The sequence below is a fragment of the Caenorhabditis briggsae genome, assembly GCF_000004555.2.
Source record: "Caenorhabditis briggsae complete genome, chrV, whole genome shotgun sequence".
NCBI classification, from domain to species: domain Eukaryota; kingdom Metazoa; phylum Nematoda; class Chromadorea; order Rhabditida; family Rhabditidae; genus Caenorhabditis; species Caenorhabditis briggsae.
The window spans coordinates 7,344,926-7,356,466 of NC_013488.2; the positions used below are offsets into that span (position 1 = coordinate 7,344,926).

At 37.2% G+C, this 11,541-nt stretch overlaps 2 protein-coding genes and 1 non-coding gene across 3 annotated transcripts; 2 read left to right on the forward strand and 1 right to left on the reverse strand.

The window, feature by feature from the left end:
• Positions 1-214: 214 nt before the first annotated feature.
• On the forward strand, positions 215-11,325 carry Cbr-avr-15 (the record flags this gene model as incomplete). The annotated part of the gene is made up of 7 exons (XM_045237260.1): positions 215-285; positions 1,153-1,264; positions 2,461-2,858; positions 9,349-9,448; positions 9,498-10,180; positions 10,705-10,988; positions 11,036-11,325. The coding sequence occupies 7 exons, from the start codon at positions 215-217 to the stop codon at positions 11,323-11,325; spliced, it is 1,938 nt and encodes a 645-aa protein (XP_045093286.1).
• On the forward strand, positions 4,429-4,500 carry CBG28491. Its single transcript has one exon. It is a non-coding gene (tRNA).
• Positions 4,661-4,831, reverse strand: CBG06687 (the record flags this gene model as incomplete). The annotated part of the gene is made up of 1 exon (XM_002647551.1): positions 4,661-4,831. One exon carries the CDS (start codon positions 4,829-4,831, stop codon positions 4,661-4,663), a length of 171 nt encoding a protein of 56 aa, XP_002647597.1.
• Positions 11,326-11,541: the final 216 nt, after the last annotated feature.

The following is an 11,541-nucleotide window of genomic DNA, read 5'->3' on the forward strand; positions in this document are numbered from 1 at the left end:
GATGGTACTCGTGCCCATCTTCCACATCTTATTCAGCTTCTTCTCCACCCTATTGTTGCGCACTCTCTTTTTCATTGCGCAACACGAAGAGAGGAAAGAGAAAAGGAAAAGAAAAGTCTGTTGCTTCTTGCTCCTCCCTCCCCTATCCTCCTTCCTCGTTGTTCTTGTTCTTGGCAGGGCTCCTTTTCCTTTATCTATCACAAACTGTGCGAGGATGATAGGTCGATGGCGGAGAGGAGGCTTCCTCCTATTTGTATCAATTTCTTCAGTTTTCCTGTTTGTCTTGTAAGTGTTTCTCTCTTGTTCTTCTTCTTCTTCAAAATGTGATCAAATACAAATACAACTGATTTACGGAAAAAGAGAGATAACTTTTTTTTGAATGAAAAGTGGATAATGATCAGATACCAGGAGAATACAAAAATCACTTACCTTAAGACCTGTAACTTTAAGCCAATTTATCTCGGTTTTTATCAAAATTATAAAAAAGTGATAAACTGATAAATTGTTTATCATAATATCAGAAGTGTTTTCTCAGTTTACACATTTTTGATATCTCGCATAGGAATTGAGATAATTGAGCTCAAACGCGAGAGTGTGGGGGTTCTTCTTTTGAGTTCTCCGGTAGTTCCCCCAAATTTAGTACAGGTGAATTGGAGTTCAGAATACAGCGATACAGAAGTGGTCGGTGAAATTCACGGATTCTGGAATTCCTAAAGGTGGAAAATTATGCTCCAAAAACAATCTTAAACAAGCGCTCATAAAAACTCATATAAAAATGGTTTAACCATTATGCCATAAACATCATAAAGGTCTTTATAAAACTCCAGAAATTTACCTGAATTCCAAAGCAAAAAAATCCTAGTTTTGATGAGTTTTCATAGTCTCCAAAACTTCTGCACTAACTAAAAAGTTTCAACTTTTGTGTTTAATTTCTCGTTTCTTCATCTAATATTTCCACTGAATTACCAATGAACCATAACCATATTAGTTTAACGAGCAAAATGGCTGTACATAATTCAAACTAGTCGAAAAAAACACGAGAAAAAAAACAAACATTCTGTCCATTTATCTGTATTTGGACGGGAGTTAATTGGTTAGATGCAGATGGTGCTTAAAATTAGCATAAGAAAAAGAAGATCCGATTAATTTCAGAGTAGAATGTAAACCGCCAAAGAGTTTGAATCGCATGCGACAGAATAAGGGAACTTACAATGCAGCTGCATTCAATTCACCATCAATGATCAACAATGGATTGCTTTTGGCGGTGAGTCTTTTTTCTAGAAGAAAGCCGTTGGTGCCAAAAAACATGATCTGATTATCCAAGAAGATTCCAATAGCTTCTCTCTCCCCAAGGCCCTATTGTTCTTTGGCGATAAAGAACAAAGATGGTGGGAGGGTGAGAACTTTTTCAGGTCGAATGAGCATCACTTTCTTTTTTTTTGCTCGAGTGTTGATGAGTGACGAGTAATACATTTTTAGTCACTAGACTGAAGACCAGTTGGTGCTCAGATGTCCTCCTACTCAATAGAATTCTCTTTTTTTTTTGCAATCCTCGTGGTCAGGAACATTTTCACAAACTGGAATTGTTTTCAAGCTTTTGTGAATCTCTGAATTCCAGAAAATTCTAGTGATTTGGTTAAAAATTAAGATTTAATTGTAAGAAATTCAAATTATGAAGAAAAATTTTTTAAAGCTTGATATGGTGTTACTGTTAGATGAAAAGGCATTTTTTGAAAGCTACTACCGAATATGCTATAATAAAAGCCCGACATAATAGTTCAACTTTGAGCTCAACCATCTCTGTTCTTATGCGACATATCAACAATATGTCAATTGATAAAATATTTATCATAATATCATCAACATTTTATTAGCTGAAAAAATTTTGATACTTTTTTTTTGAAACCGAGATAATTGGGCTCAAAGTGCACGGATAGGGTGGGCTTCTTTTAGAGCATTTACGGTATATCCAAGTTGATTTCAAAGTCGGTTCTTTTTTTGTTTGAGATTTGAGACAACACTGCAGTTTATTTTCATTCCTGATCGTGGGACACTGTCATTTTCATATTCAAAAAGTATCCAAAAATATCAAATTTATGCAGAAAAAATGAAACTTGAACCTTTTCTTACTACACTTCTTCCCGCCAAAGACCAAACTAAAATTTGTAGTCACTGTACTTTCTCTAATAGAAGTCCGACCTCAATTATCTCGGTCCCTTCATAAGATATAAAAAAGTTGTCAACTGATAAATTATTTATCATTATATCACCAATATTTTTTCCGTTGACAGATTTTCGATATCTTTCCTAGAAACCGCAATTATTGAGCTCAAAGTGCACAAATAGGGTGGGCTTCTATTAGAGAAATTAGGACAATTGTGACAACTTCTTGCTCTGTTCATTGTCCAGTTCCGCATTGTTCCTATCTAGAAGTGCCCCCACTTCAATAAAATTTTCCAGGATTTCGATCACAACGGTACGAGTAGAGAGGCACGCGAGAGCTACGAAGAATACAAGGATGACATAGATCACTTGTTAGAAGAGGATTTGACATTTTACGATGAAGGTGCAGATACAGCAGCTGGTGATGTGCAGATCAAATCGGAGCCAGTGCTAGTGAAACAGAAGGAAGTTCAGGTTGAGAAGCCAGAAGACGTGGTGAAAGAAGAAGAAGAGGAAGAACAAGATGTCGGTGAAGAGAATGGAGGTGAAACTGAAGAATATGAGGAAGAGGAAGAAGAAGAAACCCAGGAGACTGTTGTGGAAGAAGCTATTACCATAATGACGACTACAACTGAAACCCCTACAACTACAACTGCTGAAGAGGTCGAAGAACCTGAAGAAGAAGAAGACGTCAAGTAAGTTTCGGGAGAAGGGGTGTCATCATCAGAATGAAACTTGACACGTTTTGTGGGAAAACCTAGAATACGGAAAAGGAACTTTTGGATGTATCTTTTTTCTCTCTCCAATTTCTCCCTTCGCCATATTCATATTTTGAAGGATATAACTTTTTCGACAACCCAACAACAGATTTACTATTCACACTCTTCTTTTTCCATTGCATATTTTCTTCAGAGATCTCTTCTCAGATTACTTCCAACACATTTTTTAGTGCTCCTTGAGCTCCATAATTAGTATCCGTGGGTGTTAGTACATATAAAGCGGGAAATAAGTTCAAAAGTTATGTTCTCTCATTTTCGTTTTCTACACCTGACACAATTTTTGTCGCGTTTTTCGCGAAAAGGACTGCCTCTTGGTTATAAGTGTTTGTTTGAGAAAATAGAAGAATAGGTTCTTTTGGAGGGCCTTGTGCCCAACCTTTTGTCACCCCACCTTGGGCTTTTCGCACTTATTTTTCGACAGAAAAATTGTCACTTATTTGATCTGCCGTTGATTTTTTTTATACTCTCAGGTTTTAGTTTTTAGGTTTAAGTAGAAATACAAATACCGTTCGAATCTGAATTTTAATCTAATAAACTGACTGTTCGCACTTATGGGCTTGCACTTTTTTCTTATCTGAATTTTTGGCCCTCCGTCCCGAAGATGTGGATTTCTTATCCTTTTTCCTAACGTCATCAACTCTTTCTAATACAGTCAACACTCTAATAGAATGCCCTGCAAACCGTCAAGATTGAGCTCAATTATCTCGATTCCAGTAAAAGATATCAAACGTTTGTCAACGGACGAAATATTTATCATGATATCCCCTACATCAATTGATAATTTTTTTAATATATTTCACAGGAACCGAGATAATTAGGGTCAAACGGGACAATTATTTCACGGGGTTTCACAGATTTTAAAAATGGAATACCAATTCTTATTTGAATGTCATGAAAAAATGTATTTTTGGATTTAAAAATCGACAAAAAAGAAAGAAGATTTTAAATGATAAAACCAAAAATGATACGTGATTTGGTATAGTAACCCATGACCCTTGTTGGCCCGTTGACCCGATTCCCGGAGCCGAGTCCCGGATCCTCGGTCCCGGAGCCCGGGTCTCGGAGCCCGGGTTTCGGAGCCCGGTCTCGGAGCAAGATGATATGATGGATGATCTAGAAACGAGCGTAGTGTTCTGAACAGTTTTTCTGTGAAGATCGAGATAATTTTTTTCCTGGAATTGGAATCAGACAATTCGTTTGGTGGGATGATATACGAGAAACTGTATCATTTGAAGCTCTTCTGATGGTTCAGTCGGAAAATAAGAAGAAAATTACTTGATCTGACCATTTTCTATTAGATCAATTACGGTAACTCCGTTTACATAAGTTGTCTTGCTTCTTAAAGGTATTGCGTCACCGATAAGAACTGGCCACTTCCTTGTTTCATCACATCTTCTTTATAGGCAAAGATAAGATTCAAGTTATCTCCCACCTCATCTTATCAGACTTCTCTGATTTGATTTGAATGATAAATCCATGAATTTGTGGCCGAATGGTCTAGTGGTATGATTCTCGCTTTGGGTGCGAGAGGTCCCGGGTTCAATCCCCGGTTCGGCCCATTCTTTTTAGACTGATTTTTTTTCTTTAGCACTAAACCCTATCTTGATGGACTCTTGAAATCTTTTTGAGCTTTTTTCGGCGGCCCCAAGACAACAAAAAACTGTAATTGGGAATGCTCATTTATTTCAAAAAACACAATCAATAGTGAAGAAACAATCTTATTTCTTCAAGTTGTATTTCTCGAACAGTTCATCGATGGTGTAACAGTGTCCTTCGTAGCAGGTTTCCACGTAGTCGCACTGCTCGCTCGTGTGGCAAGATCTTCCAGCCTCGACGAGTGGAGCTGCAATAGCAAGAAGGACCAAGAGGAGGAGGCCAAGAATATTCATATTTGAGAGAAGATGGAAAGAAGTTTCCGATAATTTTTCGGGAGTTTTGAGCTGCTTATATACGAAAGGAAGAGGGAGAGAAGGCTGAAACAGCATAAAAATTATCATATAATGCATTTCTATGTGGGAGTTTCTCCGTTTTTTATGGGTTTCTTGATAAACTGTATTCCGGTGATCAGAAATCGTTTTTGATGGAGATAGTAAAAAATTGGAACCCACTAAATTAGGATTAATAGGAGAGTTATCTGGGTCATGGGGATTGACTGGGGATGTCTAGGGCAAGCAGAATGAGTGATCTATCTACGAAACGGATAACGGAATTGTAGAGAGAAAAATGTGGGAATATTCAAATGCTCGTTTGTTTCAGTAGTTTCATGTTTCCAAGTTTTTCACCTTCTACGAAAGTTCTGGAAATCTGAAAGTGCGTGGTCAGAAGTCCTCGGGTAATCCTAAGAACATAAGAACCCCAGAACAATATCCTCTTGATTACAAAAGTGAAATTGAGATACTTTTTCCCGGAAAATATACCATTTGAATCCTTACTACTACGTTTTGAAGGTTCTTGAATCTTATTACCATATTTCCTCTAATAGAAGCCCACTCAACCCGTCAATGAGCTTAATCATCTTGATTCTTGTCAAAGATATCCAAAAGTTGTCAACTAATACATTTTTATGAGAACATCACAAGCATTTTATCAGTTGACACATTTTTGACATCTTGCATAGTAGCCAAGATAATCGAGCTCAAACTTGACAGTGTGCAGCTCTTCCATTGTTTTTTTTGGTAAATCTCATATTTTCCTTTTTTTTCTCTGTTCACAGATCTTTGTCTCAACCCGTAAAACAAAAACCGCATCATCTACGTGGGCTTCCAAATTAGCCCAATTTTAATGAACACAACTAGCTGCTAATTGAAACTGAAAAAGAACAAAACGCAAAAAAGTTAGATCGCGTGCTAGCTCGTTGCATCCACTTCCTTCTCCTAGTTATTGACTCATATTTTGTATCTAATGATCCATATTTGGCATCCATCTCTCCTGCCACGTCATAACAATCATTTTGAATTTTAATGAGTTCTTCTGTTCGTTCCTTCCCCTTCTCTCTTTCTTCTCATTCTATCCTTTCCTTCTTCTTTTCTCTATTTTTATTTAGCCAATTAGCAATGAAATCAAAAGCAAGGTTAGTTTTACGTCTATCCGATCTTTTGCTTCTCATCATCTTTGAAAAGTTTCATAATGGTCCACCAACATGTGTTTTCTCTTGTTTTTTTTCTATGTCAAATTGTTCTCAATTTGTCTTCATAAACGTCATTGTGGTTGGTCTCGGATTTTTTTAAACAAATTCTTTTGAGGTCCCCATTTTTTATTGAAAACTTTTGATTGGCGTTTTGCTCCAGGGAGTCCAAGGCCCAGGTTTCTATGGAACTCCAATTTGACTAGTTCATTCTTTTTGCAAAGAAAAGCTAACTTTTTATTTGGGATTTTTGTGAAGAAAGAAGAGAAAACAGACGGCGGGGAAGGGAGTCTGCGTGGATTCGTGGGAGTCTGCGTGGATTCATAACATCTTGGATTTTTTGGAAATAGGGGAGTATAAAAGTCTGAGAGCGGAGTAGAAATTACTAATTTTATTGTTTCAAAGTCTAAAAAATTACCGCAGACACTCTATTAGAAGTTCACCGTGCACTTGCATTTCGAGCTCAATTATCTCAATGGGCCCTTCTATTACAAGCTTTACGGTAGTCTAAAATTTCGCGTCTTATCCGAATCCTCGCCGAAAATTCAGAATCTTACTCATAGCTTAATTTTAGAACCACCCTCTCACATATTCATCACTTATCCGTTCTTAAAATCGAGACACTCCGGATATTTGCATCAATCTCTAGGACAAAAATTTTCTTAATTTTTTCAATTTCTACATTTCCTTCTCTCTCCCAATATGATTCCGTTCTCTGTCACAACATTGAATTGATCTCTCTTCTTTCCATTTTTTCAAGTTCTTCTTTTAATTACTCTATCTATCGTTTCGATTGTCTTTTCGAATCAAGACACACAAAACAAAAAAACGAGAATTTTAACAAATTACTGTCCCTACAAAGTCTGTCACTTGATCACCGGTTTCCTCCTCCATTTTTTGAGTATTTCTGATGGTTTTCGAGAGGCTCCAATCCTCTATTATTCGTCTGTCCACCACCACGTCTTCTGAATTCTCCTTTTTTTGGTTTTCTATGTCCATCACACGAACACGTTGTGCACGCACGAAAATCACATCTTCAAAAAAAGAAGAAGACGTCGAAAAACGCTTCATTGGTTTTTTGAAAAACAGAAGAGGAATATAGCAGATGTATCATCTTATTTTTTCAAAGTCTAGAAAATATTTATCAAAATCTAGAAGTTCTTGTGTACTTATTTTGAAGTTCGAAAGTTTAACCTGGATAATTGCACTTTTTGAATTGAACTTTTTGAATAACTATATATTCCTACGGTCTAGAAAAATCGCTATCGAGAAAAATTTTACTCCAAAGTTTTATTAAATTTTTTCCTTGTTTGTTTAGGTCATATTTGGAAAAAGTAGAGTTTAGTTCCTCGTTCTAGTAACTTGCTTTTTCTGTTTTATCGTAAACTTTGTGGATCATAAACTTTGCACCTTAATCTAGCCAGAAAGTTAGGTGCAATCACCGTAAAACATGCAATTCATTGAAGAAAGATTGAAGAAAATCTTAAAATCCAGCGTAAAATTTAGGTCTGAAAAGTTGAAATGCCAAAATGTGGTTTCGTTTGGAAGTCAAAAAACTGTGAATCTGAAAATAAACTTCTAGAAGAACCAGATTTTTTATGAGACCAAATAATATTGTTTATATCCCAGAAACTCCATTTCATAAGCTTCTCTGGAAAGAACATGAGCGCATAATGTTTGTTTACCAACTCATCATACATATTTTTGAATGAGCCTTCCATATGGTTTCATATATCCACATCCCCAAATTCAAGTTTTTTTTCTAATTTATATTTTGAAGCTGGAAAAATTCAAAAAGTTCTAATCCAAAGAGTGTCGCATAGTTACCCGGACTAAAGTTTGTACTAACATATCCAAATATAGCGTTGTACTGGGTTCAAATTTGAAGTGAAAGGATTCAAATGATTCAATCGGTACTGGCCAAGTTTCAAATTATTCGATCAACTTTGAGCTGAGTTATCGTTTGTCAAAGTTGCTTCATCTCATGGAAATCACAAACATATTACGCCGTTCATCTTTGGATAAACATAACAATACCTATCCTTGAGGAATCGCTTAGGAAATTTTAGTAGCTTTGAATCAAACTTAAAATTTTATTTTTATCAATTTTCGCGCTTCTACGATACATTTCTAAAGATAAACCAGTTTTGATCAGTACCCTGTACTCTAATTTCAAAGAACCTTCAAAATTTGGACTTCCTTGTCCTAATGCGATCTTAGTTATGAAGTGGTTCATTCATCATTCATTCTCATTACAGAAATCGCTTTTCCTTCTTTGCAATTCCATTCAACACAAAACTCTTTTCCAACCACTTCTTCTTTCCTTTTCAAATTTTTGTGTTCTTCCCACGTTCAACTACTCTTTCAATCTACAACCATAAACCGCCTCCTTCCCTTCCTTCCATCTTTTTCTTCTTCATTTGTTTATAGTCCTTCATCCGTTTTTTTTCTCCATCGTTGGTGCCAAGCTTATCCCTTCGTTTCCCCGTTTTCCCTCCTTCCAATCACTTCTCACTCCTTCATCCCCACCGATGGGCCATTTCTGCCCGCAGGCCAAATAATTTCGCCTCCTCCATCCCATTCCCTACTTCTTTATCTTCCAGTCTTTCTATTTTTTCTCACTTCTTCTTCGTCTTCTGTGAGTGCCTTTCCTTACCTCTAAATGAATTAGAAGACGTCGAAACTGCTGATTCCGAAAACGTCGTCGTTGCCACTGGAAAGAAGCAAAGGACGAATTTTCGTCTTGTTCAAAATCAGACGACGTCACTTCTTCCCAAAATGTTCTCAATGAAGAGCAGACTCATCGTGACCAGTCTTCTTCTAATAAACATTCATGCTTATCATTCTAGGTACCGTAAAACCAACCTACCGTACTATAATAGAAGCCCACTCTTTTTTTGGGCTCCATTATCTCGGTTCCTTCAAGAGATATCAAAAACGTTTTAACTGTTTATCATAATGTCACCACTATTTTATCAGTTGACAAAATTTGATACATTTTAAAGGGGCCGAGATAATTGAGCTTGTTTACGGCGGGCTGCAATTAGAGTAAATACGGTATAGTCATTTTTAAAACAATATAAACACCCACAAAGAAATTTGAGATACTTGTTTGAAGATCAAACAGTAGTTGTTTGAAGATCAAACAGTAGTCGAAAAAAACTGTGTCAAGTGTAAAAGCTATGTACTCCTAGAAACCCAAGATTCGAATTTCAAGAAAAGTACAAAAAACATTGAATAGGGGTTTACAATATTTTCAAAATTTCTTCCAAAAATTTGCAGACCAAAATCTGAGGAACAATCTCCGATGCACAAGTCGTCTGATCTTTTCGAAGATGATCAATCAACCACGTTGGAATCAATTGCAAGGATATCAGCTCCGGTATGTTCTCAAAGATCTCCATAATATTCGAAATCGAATCCTATTCCAGCCACACGTGCCCATCGAACAACCTCAAACATCTGATACCGAAATTCTGGAGCATCTTCTGACACGTGGCTATGATCATCGAGTGAGACCTCCTGGAGAAGATGGAACAATTCATGGAGGACCAGTTGTCGTTTCTGTGAATATGTTGCTTCGAAGTATCTCTAAAATCGACAATGTCAATATGGAGTACAGTGTTCAACTAACGTTCCGTGAAAGTTGGGTTGACAAACGACTCAGTTATGGAGTGAAAGGAGACGCCCGTCCGGACTTTTTGATTCTGACAGCTGGACAAGAGATCTGGATGCCTGACTCGTTCTTCCAAAATGAGAAACAAGCCTACAAGCATATGATCGATAAACCAAACATTCTGATCCGAGTACATAAAGACGGAACGATTCTGTATTCCGTTCGTATCTCATTGGTTCTCTCTTGTCCAATGCATCTTCAATATTATCCCATGGATGTTCAACAGTGCTTCATTGACTTAGCTTCGTATGCATATACCACAAAAGATATTGAATATGTGTGGAAAGAAGAGAATCCAGTTCAATTGAAAGCTGGTCTTTCGAGTTCATTGCCATCGTTCCAGTTGACCAACACTTCAACGACATATTGTACCAGTAAGACGAATACTGGAGCCTATTCATGTTTGAGAACGATTTTGCAATTGAGAAGACAGTTCAGGTGAGAAAAATTACGAGAGTATTATGATGGCTTTATTCTGGTACGAAAAAAAGCTGTGGAAGAGTAAAGCTTGTGGCCCTCGTAGCTAAAACTACCGTAACCTAAAACATTCGGTCCTTTAAACACGAAAAGTGTTCTTTCTGACTTGTTTGTAGGCTTTCAACAGAAGAGCATGGTGTCTTTTGGAACATTGTCTCAATGCGCTCAATTGCGATGACCGTATTTCTACAGTAAAATTAGCGTTGGCATAGACGCGAAAACTTCAAATTCAACTGCCGAGTCTTTCGGTTTTGTGTCTGCATTCCAGCGGAAAACGGGTTAGGAAAAATTCATTTCAAAAAACGTTCCAGAAAAAAACATCTTGCAAGCGTTGCCGAAAAGCAATAGTAATCGAGAAAAAAAGGAAAAAAAAATTTGGTTTTCGTTATGGAGACCATAGCAACGTCTTCAAGCTTCTTCCTTTCGACAGCTCCAATTTTTTACAGGCATAATAAACTTGACAAAGAAAGCTATATACTTTTCAGTTACTACCTACTCCAACTCTACATTCCATCTTGTATGCTTGTCATCGTCTCCTGGGTATCCTTCTGGATCGATCGAACTGCTGTTCCAGCTCGTGTCACTCTTGGAGTCACGACTCTTCTCACAATGACAACTCAATCTTCTGGTATCAATGCAAAACTTCCACCAGTCGCTTACATCAAAGCTATCGATGTGTGGATTGGTGCATGCATGACATTCATTTTCTGTGCTCTGCTGGAGTTCGCCTGGGTTACATACATTGCGAATAAGCAGGATGCTAGCAAAAGTATTTAATCAGATTTTCTAGAAATTTCAAACGAATTCTTTTTTCAGGAGCTCGTCTAGAGAAAGAGAAAACCGAACTTCCATTCCTTCAAAACTCGCATAATGATGTTTGGGTACCAAGAGAAGTAGCTGAACAGGAGAGAGAAGTGATGACAGTTCGTCTGAATCGTCGACAAAGTAACAGCTTCTGGAAATGGATCAAGACGAAGACCGAGTGGAATGACAAGTCGAAACGGGCGGATCTCATTTCTCGTGTCATGTTCCCGGTGCTCTTCCTCACTTTTAATATCTCCTACTGGACGCATTATGGACAATATGGAGTTGCCATCAGCACTTGATTTTTCAAATCGACTTATCGACCTTTCTAATATCTCTACCGGTGCCCTCAATCAGCAATAAACAAACTTTTTGAGACTGTGAATAATTGAACGAAAGTTCCTTTTTTTGTAAAAATAAATATGTTTTATTTGAGTTGATTCAAATTTCGGAAAGTGGGTGATGAGATTTTTGAAAGAGAGAATCGGGGAGACAGAATCACTGTTTAGCCTTCGAAT